Source organism: Artemia sp. Qi Xiang Cuo, chromosome 5, assembly GCF_049724085.1.
Source record: "Artemia sp. Qi Xiang Cuo chromosome 5, ASM4972408v1, whole genome shotgun sequence".
In the NCBI taxonomy this organism is placed as follows: Eukaryota; Metazoa; Arthropoda; class Branchiopoda; order Anostraca; family Artemiidae; genus Artemia; species Artemia sp. Qi Xiang Cuo.
In genome coordinates, this window is record NC_142798.1 from 81,712,493 (window position 1) to 81,732,947 (window position 20,455).

Consider the following 20,455-nt stretch of genomic DNA (forward strand, 5'->3'; position numbering starts at 1 on the left):
TCTACTTTCAAAGCATATTTACAGAGGTTAAACTCACCACATGGCAAGGCATTACCCAGAGGGGGATTAGGGGGGTTTGAACCCCATCCGAAATGTTTTTTTGACTCGTAAAAACGTAACAAAAATGGATTTAAACCAATTTTGGATGCGTTTTTTGAGTTTTTTTTTGTGTGTAGCCCCCCCCCACCCCCGAAAAAAAATCTTTGAGTAAAACCCCCTCTGAAAAAAATCCTGGGTACGGCCTCGCAGCATGGTACAGAACTTAAAGTCAAAGTTGACAACACAAATCATCATTTAAATCAATGTCACCACTTTATATACTATCATATACTACTTATTTGTTTCAATTTTTTGCAGGCCTGCCTGTACACCATCATTTAAAAGAATGTCATCACTAATATTAGCGATTCCCAATTTGAACACGTAATCTTCATCAAAAATTCAAGTACCCCCCCCCCCTCCTGACAGAAGCTAGTTGGAATTTTCCTTTACGTGTGCTACAAAAATGAATGAATTCAACAGCAGATGTGACCATGTGGGTCTCATGGCTCCTTCAAAAAAAAAAAAAAAAAAATTATCTTCGTGGTGATATTTAATATCTACTTGTATTTAGTTATTCTTCTTCTTATTTATAATCATTGGTATTAGTGCTATTTATTTCTTTTTAAGTCTTGCATCGAGGGACGTGAGAAGAGGAGAGTCTGTGTTCCTTTTATTGGTATTAAATGCTGGTCCAAAATCAGGGTGGGTAGCAGAGGAAACAGCAATGTACGCAGGCAAGTATTTACCAATAGTCCCACTAGGGCCGGGCCTAGGGGCGCACAATGCAAAGGGGCGCAATAAATTATCACTGAGTGATTTTTTCTTAACAAAAACTGGGCTGGTGTGACTTATCGTCAAAGTGCCAGATGCACTTTACCCCCGCGCTACCTATTCACAGAAAAGTGTTTTAAAACAACAAAGGAATTCCTCCTTTCAGATGTCTCCCAAGAATGGCAGTTGAGAGTTCGGCATCACCTCTCTGTTTTAATACTTTTGGCTCATCACTTGCATTCTGTTCGGTGCTTCTGCTATCTCTAAATTTCCGAGGATATCCCTGAAAATCTCGCGAAAAGGGAGTGGCAAAACGCCTGGGCCTAGAAGTTTCAAAGCTTTAAATCCGGCCCTGGATCTAGGCCTTTTTAGCGTCTGTTATTATCATGGACCCAAAAGTGCACCAAGGAAACATGCACTAATATCTGCTTAAAAAAAAAAAAGATCCCCATTGATCTCCAACTAATAACATTCTTAAGCTACGTTATTACCAAGAATGACCGTTGTAGGTAAATCTGCTTGAGACAAGGAACTGTATCACCATCTGCAGTAATATCAAGATAATGTTGGAACCATCAGAATCTAAATTATTTTTCGGCGACCCGTATTACATTCTGAACAAATAAACGGAAAGTAATAAGTTTGACAGTTATGTTAGATGAAAATTTATGTAGCCAAAAAGCATCTATCAAGACAATATGTGTAAGTCCAAAGCGAGGTCAAGACATCAAAGGGACGTGAATTCAAGGAAATATAAGGAATAAGGAAAAACCTATTTTTCAAAGTCTAAGGGGAGAGGATAATTTCCTGTTTTATCAATTAAAAAAATAAAAAACAAAGACGTTATTTTTTCAAAGAAATAAAAAAAATATTAGGCGGGGGGGGGGGGCCTCACGGGGTAACTTAAGCCCTGCTCCCACCCTCTATTGATGTTCCTGAAAATAAAAAGAAATTCATTTACTTACATCACTACTCGATCCGTCAGTAACTTGAAATATAATTGCCATTGCTGCTAGCAAAGTCACAACCACTGAACGAGACATTCTATAAATAGACATAAATTTACTAGAAAGAGCCATAGGGTAGCAGCTAGACTACAAAAACCTAAATGAATTAAAATCAGTATCTCCACGACTTACTCCTTAACATTAAAGTGAAGACTACATAAACAGGCATACCTAAAATCTTATTCTAAGAGAAACTACACTTATCTAGTACACACTCGGTATATAACAACAGGATCTTTATCAGGGGGTTTGTCTGTTTTTCGAGACGTTATAAACCTGAATTCGAGGCAACGCTATAGCGTTGCCTGTAGTAAAGAGCCATAAGGCTTCAATGTTATATGGTTTATTTATTAATTTATTTACTTTTGTTTTTTCCCCAGAGGTTCTTCATATGGACGGAGTGGTCGTATTAACTTCAGAGGGGCTCATTCGATTTGAAATCAGAAGTTCTAGTGCCCCTTTTAAGAGTCAAAAGTTATCAGAGTGCAAATAACAGCCCCAGCCCTGTTTTTCCCAAATGCATCTGATCAAAATTTGAGATAGCCGTTTTGTTCAAAATATCCAAAGGTAAAATAACTATGCCTCCGGGGTTGACAAAACTTCCCAAAGCCCCGGGGCAAGGGCTGTCAGTTATGCAAGTTTCCCAGTGTTAACACACAAAGGTTTGGTGGAAGGGTTGGTCGTATAACATTGGACGAAGCTCATTTGATTGGAACTCGACAGTTCTAGTTCTCTTTTTAAGAGTCTAAAGTGTTTGGAGGGCAAACAGCCCCCCCCCCTATACACTTTTTTTCCCCAAATGGTCCCGATCATAATTTTGAAAAATTTACTTTATTCAAAATAGTCCATTGGTAATACAATATGCCTACGAGGTTGATGACCTCCCTTCCCACCCCCGGACAAGGGCTGTAAGTTATACTAGTTGCCCATTGTTGATATATAAGGTTTCTATGGAAGGGATGGCTGAATAAACTTTGGAGGGGTATTTTCCACAAATATTACATACAAAAATTTTTAGATAGTCATTTTGTTCAAAATAGTCCAAAGGCCAAAAGACTCTACCTCAAAGTTTGACAAACCCTCCGCCCCTGTGCAAGGGCTGTAATTTATGCAAGTTTCCCGTTGTTAACATATAATGTCTCTTATCAAGAAAAGCGGGCATGTTTGATCCTGGATCTTCAAAAAAACTTAGAATATTGTGACGAAGCTCTAAGGAAATGTTTAGAGTTAGAGGAATGCCAAACACAGGCAAAGCACACATTGTCCTTGCTGGTAGGGAAAGAGAATATCAGCAATGTCTAAGAATAGGCTGAGGGTACTTGGTTGAAACTTTCTAGTAATGTTGAAGGGATGTCGAAGAGGATTAGAGGGCAACCGGCTATCCCCCCCTCTTTTCCCTTTTTATTTGCCCACTTCTATAAATACTCAAAATTTAATAACACTGATTTTCTTCAAACTAGTCAAAAACTTCAACATCTAAGCCCCCCCCGAGATGTCTTACTCCCCAATGCTCAGAGGCAAGGGTTGTAAATTATGCAATTTACAAATTGTTTACAAGCTGTATATTTGAGAGTCAAAAGTGATCAGAGGGCAATTAGTCCCCACCTCCCGCACCTTCTTTTTCCCAAATGCGTCCTATCGAAATTTTGAGATAGCCATTTTCTTCAAAATAGTCCAGGTATTATATAATAACGCCTCAAGATATGGAAAGGATGGTCGTAGAGACTTTGGAAGATGTTCATTTGATTGGAAATTGAAAGTTCTAAGTTAAAAGCCTACTGCGCCATTAGCGCTTTACTGAAAACTATATGTGTCTTGAACAGTCCAACAGTTCGTGGAAACGAACTGTAAGTAAGGAGCGCCTCGGCTCAAAAGTAGTCGAAACTATACAACGGAAATACATCAAAAGAATCATCTCATTATGCTGATTCTTTGGAATCAGCATATATATTATGTATATAATATACATAATATATTTGGAATCAGGTTATATTTGTAAATAAGATGTATCAAGTTTAGTGTTGTCCATCAAAAGTTACGAGCCTGAGAAAATTTGCCTGATTTTTGAAATAGGTGGAAACACCCCTTAAAATTAAAGGAATCAATGAAAATCACAGCATCAGATTCAGCACACCAGAGAATCTTACTGTAGAAGTTTCAAACTCTTATCTGCAAAAATGTGGAATTTTGCTAATTTTACCCGTTAGACAGATCACGGATGCGTGTTTCTTTTTTTTTTGCCCTGGGGTGATTGTATCGAAATAATGGTCTTAGAAGATCGGGAGAGGGTGCATTTAAAAGGAAATTAATTAAAAGCAAATTTCTATTTGTAAGCAAAGTTCTAGTACTCTTTCTAAGTGACCAAAAAGATTGGAGGGCAACTGAGCCCCCTCCCACGTCTATTTTTCTCCAAAATTATCTGATCAAAATTTTGAGGTATCCATTTTGTTTAGTATAGTTGAAATGTCAAATAATTATGTATTTGGGTGTAAAATGACCCCTCACGGTCCGTGGGAAGAGGCCTGTAAGTTATGACCTTCGCCCATTGCTTACGTATAGTATTTGTTATTGGGAAGTATACAGACATTTTTTTGGGGGAGGGGGGCTGTGCATGGGGTGGATTTCTATAGGGAAAATCTTCCTTAGGGAGATAAATTTCTGGGTGGTGAATATTCCAGGGGAAATGCTACACTGGGGGTATTTGACAGAATTGCTATACGAAATTCTTTTCAATTATCTTACATTATCTTTGCAAATTTTTTCATGTGGAGATGATCCAGGGGAATTATCCAGGGTTTTTTTTTCTGCGTGTTTTGATTTCCGGGAAATAATTCATAATCAGCGTACCAGAGAACCTTACGGTTGAAATTTCAAGCTCCTATCTGCAAAATTGAGGAATTTGGCTATTTAGCCAGAAGAAAGATCAGGGATGCATGTTTATTTTACTTTTTTTTTCTCAGGGGTGATTGTATCGAAATAATAATCGTAGAAGATTGGGAGAGGGCGCATTCAGACGGAAATTGAAAGTTCTAGTGTCCTTTTTAAGTGACCAAAAAGATTGGAGGACAACTAGCTCCCCTCCCACGCCCATTTTTCCCTCAAATTATCTGATCAAAAATATGAGATAGCCATTTTGTTCATTATAGTTGAAAGATCAAATAATTATATCTTTAGGTGTAAAATGACTTCCCCCCCCAATTCCGTGGTGAGAGGCCTGTGAAATATGACATTCGCCCATTGTTTACATATAGCAGGGACGTACGCAGGGGGGGGGCCTCTAGGCCCGGGCCCATCCCCCGAAATCTCACGATTTTTTTCATTTCCCCATAATTTTCTGATTTTTCTCACAGAATAATGGGTTTGAAGTATTTGCCCCCCCCCCCCCCCAAACAAATTCCTGCGTACGTGCCTGACATATAGTATTCCTCACTGGAAAGTATACCGACATTTTTTTTTTGGGGGGGGGGCTGTGCCTGGGGTGGGTTTCTATAAGGAGAGTCTTCCTTGGGAAGGGAAATTTCTGGGGGGGGGGGGTGAATATTCCAGGGGAAATGTTATACTGGGGGAACTTGACAGAATTACTATAAAAAATTCATTTTAATTGTTTTACATTCTCTTTGCCAAATTTTTCATGTCGAGATGATCCGGGGGATTTATCCAGGAGCCTTATTCTGCATGTTCTAATTTCCGGGAAATAATTTCCACGGAAGGGAACATTTCCAGAATGATCAAGAAACCGATTAGAGATGAAATTCCTATTCAAATGTAAGAATACTAAGAAAAATTATTCAGGCTGAATCGTCCGCAAGCAATTTTACGGTTGAGGGGGGTTATTAGCAAGGCTGGAAATGTCTCGAGGGAATTTGAAGGGAGGGGATGTGCACTTTACATTGGATTAAATTTCCACGGAGGAGCCTTCCATAAGGGGGAGGGGTATATTTCATAAAGGGTGAGCCAGACTTGCCGGCATTATTTGAAAAACGAACAGAAATTATTCCATATATGAAGGGTTGCCCCCTCTTACTTGTACTTGTACTTGTGGCGGGAATCAGGCGTTTCCACCTCGCCCGGCATCGATGATCTTGGAGACCTTCTTGGACCATGTTGAGCGATCTTCTGCCAGCTGCTCTGAAAAAGCGTGCAACGGAGTTGACAATCTGTGTCTAAGCTTTCTGCATCCCCCGATAGGTTCAAGGTCTGACTTGGCCAGGCTCCACCTGTTCTTCCTCTGTCCTCCTTGGCGTCTCTTCCAGGAGCTAATAGGCTCGACTAGAAGTATTTGGCGAGGCAGGTATTCTGCCGGCTTCCGTAATACATGGCCCAACCATTTCAAACGGCGTTCTTTAATAGTGAGCGCCACATCTCTCTGAATATTGCACATTCGACGTAGATCCGCGCTGGAGATACGGTCACGCAGCTGTATTCTGAGAATTCTTCGCAGACAGGTATGCTCAAACACCTTCAGTGTATTCTCATGCTGTATTTTTACCGACCATGTTTCGCATCCGTAAAGGAGAACGGTGTGGACTAGTGCCATGTAGATTCGAAATTTCGTTCGGACACTGACTTCGCGGCGATTCCATAAGGGTTTCCGAAGGGAGGCAAAGACTGTCTGCACTTTCTGTATTCTCTGTTGGATATCAGCGTCGGAAGATCCGTCAATACATATTTGGGAGCCTAAGTATGTAAAACGGTTGACTTTTTCCAACTGAACTTGGTTGACAGTTAGTGTGAATGGTCCTGTGTCGTGGTTAATAGACATGAATTTCGATTTCTCTGTGCTGACTTTCAAGCCGATCAGGTCTGCCCAGGCCACCACGTTGTCAAGCATGTTTTGAGCTTCTACGGGGTCTGACAGTAGGCCAAAATCATCCGCATAATCGAGGCCAGTCAGTGAAAGATTCTGTCCGATCTGAACTCCTGGATAGGACGACAGTGCATTTTCAAGCACCCAATCGACGCAATAATTGAACAGAGTCGGAGAGAGGACGCACCCTTGTTTTACTCCGAAATCAACCAGGAATTCTTCAGTTTCTTCACCATAGACTCGAACTCGGCACACTGACGCGTCATAGTATGCCTTCATCAGTTCAACAAACTTCAGTGGCATTCCGTCATTCTCTAGGATCTTCCAAAGTTTCTGGCGAGTGACAGAGTCGAAGGCGGCAATAAAGTCCAGGAACATCAAGATCAGAGGTAGATTCTACCTTTCAAACTGCTGGATAATGAGGCGAAGAACAAAGATAGTATCAGTATAGCCTCTACTTGGCCGAAAGCCGGTTTGATTTCCTCGGGTTCTTTCCTCCCTTGCCCCTTTGAAGCGGTTCAAGAGTATGATCCCGAATATTTTGACCACAATGTCTATAAGACTGATTCTGCGGTAATTTTTGCATTCGGTTTTATCTCCTTTCTTATAAAAAGGGAGAATGACTGATGTCTTCCAATCTTTTGGGAAAGAATTGGTCCTCCACACTTCTTCGAGAATGCCATGGAGCTGTTCAGCAGTGACCTCAGGGCACTGTTTGTACACTTCCGGGGGGAGGCCGTCTTCACCTGGGGCTTTGTGGTTCTTCAGGGTCTTGATCGCTTTTAGTATTTCGGCTCTGGTCGGTGTATCCAGCTCGACATCGTAGGGTTCTTTAGAAACGGCAGGTGGGAAAGCATCAGGAGCGGATGATGGGGAAGGGTTTAGGAGGATCTGAAAGTGATCCTTCCATCTTGCTAAGCGCTTCTTCTGACAACTGATGATTTTTCCTGATCTGTCTTTGACTATATCTGAGACAGCAGCTTTCTTACCAAAGGATTCTTTCAGGATCTGGTAAAGCTTGCGGGTATCATGTGAGCGTGCTGCTTTCTCTAACGACACGGTAGCATCTTCCCACATTTAACGGCGGTCCAGACGGAGAGAGCGTTTTACCTGTCTGCGCAGCTCTTTTGTTTCTTCTTTAGGGCCGCTCATCTTTTGTCTTCGCTTACTGACTATTGACATGGTCCTAGCAGTAATCCAGTGCTGTCGTTTGATTTTTGCTCGGCCTAGGATCTCATCGGTAGTCTCTGTCATCACTGTTTTAAAGGTCTCCCATTTCTTCTCGAGGGTTGGTTTTCATCAGAACTGAGGGCGTCAAATCTGTTAGTCAGTTCCAAATTGAGGGCCTGCCGAACTTCTTTGTCTTGGAGCTTACCAATGTCGAATCCGGCCTTGGGCTTGTTTTTTCTCCGAGTTGCAAGACGTAGCAAAATTTTTGCAGCAACGAGCCTGTGGTCAGACCCAGACTGCGAGCCTGTGTCCGCGCCGTTGTAAGAGCGAGTTTCCTGTACGGAGCTTCTCCAGCCCTGGCGTACGAGAATGAAGTCTATTTGAGCCTTAGTGACACCGTCATTTGAATGCCAAGTTAAAAGGTGGCTAGGTTTGTGCTGAAATATGGTATTGTTGACAACAAGGTGGTTCATCAAGGCTTAGTTTACCAACCTTTGCCCATTCTCGCATCTGTGACCTTGTCCAAATTTTCCCAGGACTTGTCTTGTGGTTTGGTCAGACGGACCAACTCTTGCGTTGAAGTCTCCAGCAACAATCAAGTAATCACGTGCGGCAACAAAAGAAGACAGCTGCTGCAGCTTGCCGTAGAAATCATCTTTGGTCGTATCAGCAGCGTCACGGGTGGGGGCATAGGTAGGAATTATCGACACATTTGCGGGGTTTCCTTTTAGTCTGATTCTGACAAGTCTACAGGAGACTGGTTCCCATTCTAGGAGAGCATTTCTGGTTCTTTGGTTCATGATGAAACCAACTCCGTGGAGTCCCGAATTATCCTCTACTCCGGAGTAGAAAAAATGGAATTGATGTAGCGTTTCAGGAGCTGTAATAACTATGGAGCCAGAACCTGAAATTCTGGTCTCGGATATGCAAAGTGTGTCTATGTTGAACTTCTCCATCTCATGGACAAGAAAAACTTGCGTGGCTTCTTGTTTGACGGATCTTACATTCCAACATCCAAAATTTATTCTAGATTTTGCCTGTTTAATGACTGTAGTAGGTTTTCCTAGATTTATGGCATGAAAAGGATTTTTCGACTTCGCCGTCATATTCGAAGTCACGTCACCTGCTGGGAACGCCGTAGTATGGCTGGCTTGTTTACTTCTCGACACCCGCACCAACACGGGGGCCGCGTCGCTTGACGGGGACGCCGTAGCCGTTACAACTTTTCTTCTAGGTCTCAGATTCATCGATTTTTCTTGGGAATAGAGTTGACCGCAAGGTCCCCAGTCTTGCGGGACCTGCAGGTTGCCCCCTCCTCAATACCTTGCTCCTTACGCTAAAGTTTGACTGTTTGTCCCATTTTTTTAGGAGCGTCTACTGAATGCGGGGGCCGTTTAATTAGAATAGGAAGCTTTTTTATAAGTGCTAATAGCTTTAGTATAAAGAGCAAGGTGTTGAGGAGGGGGCAACCCTTCATATACGGAATAAATCTGCCAAAACTAATATACAATTTCTTTTTAATGGACGATGAGCCAAATTCGAACTTGAATTAGTTGAAAAACATTCAGAAATTAAATAAATAAACATGTTTAACTCAAAATAAGGAGCGATATTAAAACTTATAACGAACAGAAATTATTCCGTATTTTTCAGGCTGAATCGTTCACAAGCAATTTCACAGGGAGGAGGATTCTCAGCGAGGATGGAAATGCCTGGAGGGAATTGGACTGGAGGGGGGAGGGTGCAATTTAAATTGGATGAAATTTCCACGGAGGAGTTTTCCGTGACAGGGAGGTGTATTTTTTATGGAGGGTGAGCCAGATTTTTCGGTATTATTTGAAAAACGAACAGAAATTATTCCATATATGAAGTGTTGCCCCATCCTCAATACCTGCTCTTTACAGTAAAGTTTGACTGTTTGTCCCGATTCCCTAAGAGCGTCTACTCAAACATGGGGGCCGTTTAATTAGAATAGTAAACTTTTTTACAGTGCTAACAGCTTTAGCGTATAGAGCAAGATATTGAGGAGGAGGCAACCCTTCATATGCGAAATAAATCTGTTAAAATTAATATTCATTTTTTTTTATGTATGGTGGGCCAATTTCAAACCTGCATTAGTAGAAAAATGATCAAAAATTAAATAAAAAAACTATTTTTTTAACTTAAAGTAAGAAGCGACATTAAAACTTAAAACAAATAGAAATTATTCTGTATACTAAGGGACTGTTCCCTCCTCAACACCTCGCTCTTGACCCTAAAGTTTTTATTGTTTTAAAAAGTAGAGTTGTGACAAAGAATCAAACTTTTGCGCAAAGAGTGAGGCGTTGAGGAGGAGACAGCCCCTTTCATATACAGAATAATTCATGTTGTTTTTAAATGTTAATGTCACTCCTTACTGTCAGTATTTTTTTTCATTTAATCTTGAAAAGAACAAATAAAGTTGAAATTAAAATTTAATATGTAATGATATTAATTGGTGAAAGTTCATCAGTTTAAGATTTTATTTCACTGTAATTTTGTTTTTGTCTTTAATGTTGAATAATTACAAAAGAAAATATTTTTAGTATAATTCCTTTGCAATAAAGCACCAATGACGCAGAAGACCTTAGACTTTTACAATTAGGGAAGGAGACAGTAGCCAAACTCTTGTTTGTTGTGAAAACTCCATGGGTCTTGAAGAGTCTTAGAAAGAAATAATCAAATTCAGCTGAATGTTTGGTATATGAGGATATTACTGTCTAAAGCTCATCAGTTCAAGATTTTATTTCACTTGAGGTTTTATTTTTATTTTCAATGTTGTATTAAATACAAAATAAAATATTTGTAACATAATTCGTTTTCAGTAAAGGGGTCACTTTTCCCCTAAAGACATGATTATTTGATCTTTCAACTATACAGGACAAAATGGCTATGTCAAAATTTTGATTAGAAACTTTTGGGGAAAAAGGGGTGTGGGAGGGGAGCCAGTTGCCCTCCAATCTTTTCGGTCGCTTAGAAAGGGCACTAAAACTTTGAATTTCCGTTTGAATGCATCCTCTGCAAATCTTCTAGGACCATTATTCCGAAGCAATCACCCCTGGAAAAAAAAACAACAAATAAACATGCATCCGTGATCTGTCTTCTGGAAATAATAGCAAAATTCCGCATTTTTGCATATAGGAGCTTGAGACTTCTACAGTATGCTTCTCTGGTACTTCTCTGGTATTTCTTGATTTTCAGGTGGTGCTTCCCCCATATTTCAAAAATCAGGCAAATTTTCTCAGGCTCGTAACTATTTATGAGTAGCACTAAACTGAGGAATTTTATGTATTTGGAATCAGCATAATAAGATGATTCTTTGGATGTATCTATCGATTTCAGAATTTATAGAGTACTATTGATCCGAGTCACTCCTTACCTACAGCTCGTTCCCAAGAACAGTTTGATTATCTAACCTTTTTTTGCATGATGAGCCTCAAAACCTCCAAAACTCATTCTTTTCGCTAATACTTTTATCTAAGTCACTCAAATCCACTCCATAATCTAATTCTTGGAGAGTTTTACCTTCCAATTTTGATCCAAGCTCTCCCAAAGCGTTTTTCGTGCTTCTTATGACAAAGTCGATTAAAGTAATTGATATATATGTGGATAGGACACAAACCTGTTTACCTCCTGTTCAGCACCAAATCAGCTACTAAAGTCCCTTTCTACATTGATCGCAGCAATATTATTCACGTATATATCATTAGTCACCTTTATGCAATTATCTTTAGACCATACAAGGATAGGACCTTCACTAAGGCTCTTCTATTGACTGAATCAAATGCCTGTTCTTAATCTATAAACCTGAGGACTAAATGGTTTGATGATTCAGGCACTTCTCAATTATTAGTCTAGGAGGGAAAATCTGGTCGTCCCATCCTCTCCCCTTCATAAGACCAAACTGTTCTTCTCTTAAGACCTCATCTACAACCTGTTTTAATTTAATAAGTATCATCATGCTAAGTCATTTGATGCCTATAGAAATCAAGCTAATGCCTTTAAGAAACATAAAACGCACTCTTCTACTTTTCTTATGAATATGCTCAATATAAGTTCTCCTAAAATTATTGGGTATTTCCCTTTTTTCAAAAGTCGTATTCAAAATCTTCAATAAATATCTCCAACTTCGCAATTACCCTATTTCGAAAACTTTTTTACCACGCTATCAGCACCTGACGGGATATTATTTTTTTTATCCTTTTAGTACTGCCTCTAACTCCTTTGTGCAAAATCGGTGCCATTTAAATTAGCGCCTCTTCTTCATTCCTGTCGGGAAAAACTCACAGGGTAGCTCCCTCTCAGTCTACTTTAAGAACGCGAAGAGGTTACTTTGCATTGTTAAGTTTATAGAGTTTTGTCTCGAGGCTCGTTTCTTGACTATACCAAGTGAAAAAAACAGATTACTTTTTAAAATTCCGTTGTGAAATTTGTGCTTTAATTTCATATAGTTTTGTATGTGAAATTATTCACAGTTTATCACCTTATTCCTGAAAGCAATTGTGGAATCTTAAGCCATTATAAGACAGGTCAGGTCACCCATTTTAAGTGTAAAGGATTATTTTTAGGATGAATACCAGCGAAGATTATCTAACACCAGCAAAGAACTAATACAAAGAATTAAAAAAAAAACAAAACAACAACAACAATAAAACACGTTTTAAACCCAGTACTAATCCAGTTGAAATTCTTAAAAAAACTGACTTCTTACTGATGTAATAAAGACAGTATCATAATAGTTGCTTTTAAGCCTACTGTGATGAATCTTTTTCTATGGGGTTTTGATGAGCCCCCTTATCCTTCTGAATGGAAGAATTTTCAGATAGAAATTTGATTAATCCTTTTTGGTTCTACAGATTTTCCGATCATGGTCCTAATTTATGATAAACTAAAACATCACGATTCTATTTTTTGTTAATACTGTTCTTAAACAATTACCTACCAGGAAAAGTGATGAACCACCAGAAAACCAGCTTTGATACCAACAGCTTGATAACAACAGACATATAAAAAATAGTTTTCTATGCTGATAGATAGATATATAGATTTATTTTCCAAATATCAGTAAAATAATTTCATAACAATCTACAAATCCCCACAAAGGCTCCATGGCCTGTAGGAGGGGAATTATGAAAACAACGAATAAACATTAAACATTTAAACACTTAACATTAAAACAGTATAAACATAACATTAACATTTAAACATATAAACATAAGCATTTAAACTCTTAACATGTAAAGCATTTGCTTCATAAAATGGAGAAAAAAAAAAAAAAACAAGGAGAGTTCACTAAATAATCTTTACAAAACATATATATATATATATATATATATATAATATATATATATATATATATATATATATATATATATATATATATATATATATATATTGGTGATCCGAAATTTCGGTAATATAGTGGTGAATCCGGTAAAACAGCTGTAAAATCATTCAAATTGAGATGCTGCACTCTAAAACATTTTACAAATTCAATTTTCTTTTCCGAATGAGCATTCTTGTTGGATTGGGGAGATATTTCCTTTACTTCCCTAAGCGTCACACTTCCATCTCAAATACCGTCATTGGCAGTAGCATTGTGCAAGTCAACCAAAATAATGTATTGTTTTCTTCATATTTGAATAATGTTTAACGGAAACAGTAAACCGATTACGAACTATCTACTGATGTATATGAACCAAAATAATGGTCACCATTCCAAAATAAGCTTCAAATGACAGTTTTTTCTAGGTATTTTTCTAGATATTTCGCTAGATATTTTTCTTCAAACTCAATTTTTTCTTAGTAGTTCTTTACTAGGTTGTTGTTGCAAACATATTATGCAAATTTGGGAGATTATATTAAGAATGTATAAAATGAAAATTCGTATAAACATAAAAAGGAAAAAGGAAATGAATTGACTATGTACAGAGCTTCTAATAACGAGATTGCCCTTTTCTTCATTTCAACAAAGTAACACTAAAATAAAAAAAAAGAAGAAATTGATCAAAATAAGGAAAAGAAATAATACACGGTAAAATGTAATAGTCCAAAAATCAAATCTATATTATTTTTAAAATTCAAAAATTAGAAATTAAAAAAACTGGAAAAAGTAAACAAATAATCAAACTGAATGTTGCAATTTTTTGATAATATATTATTTCACTACTTATATTTATCTTTTAGCTAGCTAATTAAACAGATACTTCAAAAATACGGTACTCTTGCATTATATGGGCCTTTCAAAAAAGTCAAGTTTGGTTAATGCTAATGATATAAAATAAAATAGGATGAATACATAATAGTTTAGAAACAAATTTGGGCTATATATTTGCACATTAGGGGAGGGGGGGGAAGCATAGCAAATATTAAATACGTAACCTAACCTAACCTTGGTACCTTCCCCCCCCCCCTAAACCCCCCAAAAACATAGTTTAAATATCACATACGCAATGAAAACCACACTATCATTGCCTACTCAATAGCGGTTAACCCGTCAAAAACGGGTTTTTCGTGACTGGTTTCCTTGTAAAGGCCCATATAATGCAAGAGTACCAAAAATACTCACCAGAAAAACTATAAAATTTAATAGGAAGATCTTAAAAAAGATTTCCTGATAAAAGTCAGTTTTTATGCGGCATTTTAGTACTTATTGTGGATTGAGTGGAAATAAATGTACACATAATAAATTTAAAAAAAATACAAATAAATCATATATATATGTGCGCTTGTCAGCTTAGAAAAAACAGCTTCTCAAAAGGAATACTTCATTTTGCTTTCTAAACAAAACAAACGAATTGAACAGCCAAGACTGAATGTAAATACGACAAATTGAAAATGCCTTAAGCAACCCGCTTTTATTTACTTACATAAACCTATGTTACTACCCAAACCAAAACCACATCTTGAGTTTTTCTCCGCTTGGAATTTCTTTGGAGATGGTATTGCGAAGCTTCAGCCATCTAGCGGTAACATTTTTCACTTTTTAGAAGGTTGTATTACTCTCTAGGAAAACGTCTAAGTAGTATGAAATATCTCACTCTGTGAATTGATAGATTGAAAACTAATGGATAACATTGATACAAAAATCTTGACCTTTCAGTGTAGTTTCATTTCTTTCTAAAAACCTTTTTTAACATTAAAAAAAAGAAGTAAATTCCAAAAATGTACTTGGTAGATAGATAAAGCTGAATTTTAGATATCGGTTGATATTAGAATTGTCTAACAGTCTTCAACTTAACGAGAATAAATCAAAGGTTTAACCGACTTAAACGCGATTTTACCTGCCCCGCGACTTTGTTCCCTTCTGCATCGTGTGCGACTATCTTGGGCGTCACCTTTAGTGTGGACTGTTCGTTCTCTATTAACGTACAAGAGCTGGTAAGAAAGGGCCATTATGCTATGTGGACACTAGTGGCGATGTGCCGCGTGTGTTTTCCAATATATCAACAGAAAACGCCGTACTTCACTTTTATTAGACCCATCCTTGAATGTGCGTGTCCCGTCTGGGGCTCACAAGGTCATCACATAGATTATCTAAGTGATGATTTGGCGGGGGGAGGGATTCAAAAACGAGCTGTAAAGGTCATTCTTTGTGACAAATATGTAGATTACAGCTCCGCTCTCAAGTCACTTGAAATACCAAAGCCTTCGTGATCGCCGATTTCAGCTGATGATTCGTTTTGGCCAATTTTTATTGTCTAGTCCTGTACATAGGACAATATTACCATCTGAAATGCCTGTCCACGCAAATACCAGAAGCAAGAGCAATCTTATGCCCGTTTATAATTTCTTAAACCACATTGGCCTGACATCACATAAAGAAAGAAAAACGAGCAAAAATGGGGTTTTTATAGGCCAAATGACGATACTGAAAATCCCTGAAATAAACCTTGAACCACTTTTCCAGTCATCTAATCAAACACGTGAACAACCCCTTAGGTCTCAAAGGGTGTCTGCAAGAAATGCCTTAATTAAAATCCGAAATCAAATGACATAGTTTTCCAACTTATTTAATTGCTGGTTCGTTTAGTTTTTTTCAAGTGAATGAATTGATTCCTTTCATTTGTCAGTTGATCGCTAGTATCCGTCGATGGCAGTTCATGTTTTTTTGGATTTTGTGCAAATCGCGGATATTGGCGAATAACTCGCTTTTATGGTTGTTAGGTAATTGGTTTTAATTCTTTTAATTTTTGGCTTTTATTGATACATCGTTTCGTTTCGCGCTGAAGAAGAGAGGCGTTTGTCCTCTTGAAATATTCGCTTTGTTTTTTCAGTATCGTCATTTGGCCTATAAAAACCCCATTTTTGCTCGTTTTTCTTTCTTTATGTTATGCCCGTTTCGTGCCACACAAAGAGCCTCAGTAAGTCCTTTGTTCCTTTCTTTATAAATGTTTTTAATAAAATGTAGTGAAGTGTTTTTCATGTAAAAACAGTGCCTTTTAGTGCATTTTTTGTAATGTGTCTATGACAGCTGTTTTGATTAAACTGATTCTGATTCAGTCTTCTTGCGTTGAAAAATTAAGACCGTTGGCTGGCCGACCGTACCTTAAGTCTGATTCTGATTCAGTCTTCTTGCGTTGAAAAATTAAGACCGTTGGCTGGCCGACCGTACCTTAAGTCTGATTCTGTTTCTGATTCAATCTTCTTCTGTTGAAAAATTAAGACCGTTGGCTGGCCCACCGTACCTTAAGTCTCATTCTGATTCAGTTTTCTTGTGTTGAAAAATTAAGACCGTTGGCAGTCTTCTTGTGTTGAAAATTAAGACCATTGGCTGGCCGACCGTACCTTGAGTCTCATTCTGATTCAGTTTTCTTGTGTTGAAAAATTAAGACCGTTGGCTGGCCGACCGTACCTTAAGTCTGATTCTGATTCAGTCTTCTTGTGAGAAAAATTAAGACCGTTGGCTAGCCGACCGTACCTTAAGTCTGATTCTGATTCAGTCTTCTTCTGTTGAAAAATTAAGACCGTTGGCTGGCCGACCGTACCTTAAGTCTGATTCTGATTCAGTCTTCTTGTATTGAAAAATTAAGACCGTTGGCTGGTCGACCATACCTTAAGTCTGATTCTGATTCAGTCTTCTTGTGTTGAAAAATTAAGACCGTTGGCTGGCCGACCGTACCTCAAGTCTGATTCTGATTCAGTCTTCTTGTATTGAAAAATTAATACCGTTGGCTGGCCGACCGTACCTTAAGTCTGATTCTAATTCTGATTCTGATTCAGTCTTCTTGTGTTAAAAAATTAATACCGTTGGCTGGCCGACCGTACCTTAAGTCTTATGCAAAAATCCTAGTGAGCTAACCAGGTTTTCAGAGGCTTGAAACAATAGGCTCATATTTTGTCTAATCGATCTGCTAAGGTCCTACATTTTTTGGGCCATCTTCATTTTTTTTTTTTTTTTTTTATAGAAAACCAAAGATTAATCTTCATTTTTTTTTTTTTTTATAGAAAACCAAAGATTATTCTGGTCAGATCAGCCAACTGGGGACTTCGACGATAATATCATCAGTAACCCCTGCTGACTACTCGATTGGTCAGACGAATTTAAATTTTAGTACTTTCATTTGAATTCAGAGAGCTGAAATTAGCTAGCACTTTGAAAGAGCAATACTGACAGTCCGAGCAGAATTATTTAAGATTTGAGCAGACTATTGAGCCAAAAATGGGGCTAATGTTTAAACATACAAAAAAAAAATGAAAGATTACTGTGCCAAGCTTATGCTACCATGTTAAAAAGTGTGCAAAAAATTCGCAAATTTATTTTTGCTACTTATTTCTGTAAACCAGTCACGTTAATCCGTAAGCGTATGTTAAAAAACGAAGCCAAGTAACACCACCACGTTTTCTTTAATCGCTGTTACGATGCCCAATAGTGAGCCATTAAAAGAACGTAAAGTCTTCTTGTTATTTATTTAATTTTTGTACGTAATATTACGCAAGTAGAAAAACAAAACATTTTAATTAAAAATATTTTTTTGCAAGTAGTTCTCTGACTCTCTGTCGTTTATATATTTCAGAATGTGTTGTCAATAGTATTACTAATATATTGCTTGACTTACAACGTACTTTTCTGAAGTATACACATACTTGTATTCTTGTTCTTCTTGATGCTGTTTGGATTGTTATGAAAATGCTTTCGCATAATTTCATTACTGGAATCAAATTCCAAGCCCTGAAATGGGTTGTTGCAGATGATTATATTTAATGACGAAACTGTAAAAGCTGTATGAACAGTAAAGCTATTCAGTTAGATCTAACACCAGAAGCAAGTCTTGAAAAAAGGTTACTTACTTTCTTTTTTTTTGTTGATATTAACTTAAGATACTGTTTTGTTATTCCTCAGACACTTTCCCTGTTTAAGCTCTATTTTAACTGAGTTTCAAAATGACACTGGGAAATGATTCCTAGTTCTTGCGCGAAAGCAGAATAGAGTTCTGCGGAATTATCACCATGGAAACTAACTTTCTATCGATTAAAGAAAGAGAATATTTGGAAAAGGTCTTTTCTATCTTTTCCAATTTTATTGGTTTTCAATTACTCCATTAGCCCTTGAAGTGTCCCCTCTTTGGCCTATATACTTTGTCCGAGTAAAAGGTGAATAACAACAATTTGCCAAGGTGATAAAAGGAGTCTACTTTAATGATGAACATAGAAATAATAATAAAAAAAATTTAATGAACGACACATGACCCTTGTTCAAACTAGGAACTTAAGGGTAAAAGAAGGAAGTTTTGTTTTGACGATTTGTGAGGGCAATATGACTTATAAGGAAAATATTTTTTTTTCTATAAGATGCTAATTTATCCACAATAAAGGAAAATAGTCAATTACTGCAAAAAAGATAACTTTTATTCATGATGGAGGATGTGTTCTCTAAGTTGTGTACACTCTTTGACATCGTACCCTCATGAATTTGCTTCTTTTGACTATTCAGGGATCAGAGGCAACGGTATAGCATTGCCTATAATAAAGAGCCAAAAGGCTTCAAGGTTTTTTTTTTCCAGAGACACTTCATATGGAAGGGAAAACACAAAGAAATAAATATAAAGACGACAAACGGGTCTATGGCCAGTAAATGAAAACGAAGAAAAAAACAAAACGAACAAAACAAAAGCGTACAATCAAAAGACACTATATGCTAGCTGGTTGTGAAAAGGGAACATCACCAATATCTGAAAACCGACTGAGTATATTAAGTTGAGAACTTCAAGGTACGTTGAAAAAATGTTAAAGAGATATTAGAGGGCCACGAACCCCCTTCTTTGTATCCCTTTTTAGGTACCCCTTTTGCTAAATATTGATCAAATTTTGGAATTGTAATTTTGTTCAAACTAGTCAAAAAGCATAATAGCTATACTTCCAGTGATGCCATGCCCCATAGCCCTGAGGCATGGATTGTAAAATATGTAATTTGTTCATTGTTTACATGCAGGATTTATGATTAGAAAAAGGGGGAAAATTTGATTTTGGCTGTATCCAAAAAGGCTAATGGAATTGAGGTGAAATTTAAGAGAATGTTGATGGGTATTTTGTGCTAAATCAAAAGGCACTATGTCATCCAGTTTATCAAAAAAGAGGGCCCAAAATAATTTAAGAATGGGTGAGGGTAGTGAGTTGAAATTTTGACGAAATGGAGAGAAGGACGTTTAAAAGTGATTGGAATGCCATCAGCCCCATCCCATGCTCTTTTTATTTGTCCTACCTCCAAAAATATTCAATAAAAGCTTTGAAACAGAAATCTTGTTCACAAGAGTCAAAAGTTCAAATAAATTGGCCCATGGAGAGGACATAACCCGCCACAGCTTTCGAGAGGAATGCCAAACACAATAAAAGACGCTTTGCGGGTACTGATTGTCAGAAGGGCGTATCATCAATATCTAAGGAACGGTTGAGGGTATCAAGTAGAAAATTTAAAACGGGTGAGGGTATTAAATAGAAATTTTAAAACGGTTGAGGGTATAAAGTCAAAAATCTAAGGGCATGTTGAGGGGAATGTTGAACAGCCATCGGATGGGAACTTGTCCCTTTGCCATTTTTAGATGATCTCTTCCCTCATCACTAATTAAAATTTTAAAGAAGCGATTTTGTTCAAAAAAGTTAAATGGTCTAGTAACTTTGCCTCCGGGGATGCAATCCCGCACAGCGCCAAGGGTAAGGATTGTAAACAATTTACTTTCTTTTTATATGCAGGATTGGTCATTAGGAAAATGGGGATGTTTGAGGTTTAGGGTATTAAGGTGAAACTTTGGGGAATGTTAAACTAAATCTAAAGATACAATGTGAATCCAACCAATGCACAATGGTTTATCAAAAAGTTGTATCTGCGATATCACAAGAACAGCTGTGGGTACTGAGTTTAAACTGACAATGCATGCTTAGGATGATGCTAAGAAATAGTCGGAGGGTAACCAGTCCCCCGCCCAATTCCTTTTTAAGAATTGAAACAAACTGAAAATATTTCCCTTTGTTTGTATGATTATAGAAAACTACCAATTTACTGAAAACACCCAAAGCCCAGTATGAAAAACAAGAATGTTGATTTAGAAGTCAAAAGTGAGTGCATAGCCTGACAACAACACACTAATTTATAAAGGTTTTCATATTCTAACACACGCTCTGACATCAGTAATTTTCGGTATAC

At 37.6% G+C, this 20,455-nt stretch overlaps 1 protein-coding gene across 1 annotated transcript in view; it reads right to left on the bottom strand.

Moving 5' to 3' along the window:
- LOC148952619 (follistatin-related protein 5-like) overlaps nt 1–18,186 on the bottom strand; it is a 183,543-nt gene extending 165,357 nt beyond the window's left edge. Inside the window, exons 1-2 of the mRNA XM_089089239.1 lie at nt 18,106–18,186; nt 1,779–1,857 (exon numbers count right to left, since the gene is read on the bottom strand). Coding sequence (XP_088945365.1) covers nt 1,779–1,856 — 78 coding nt within the window. The 5' untranslated portion in view covers nt 1,857; nt 18,106–18,186. The remainder of the gene's footprint in view (nt 1–1,778; nt 1,858–18,105) is intronic.
- Nucleotides 18,187–20,455: the final 2,269 nt, after the last annotated feature.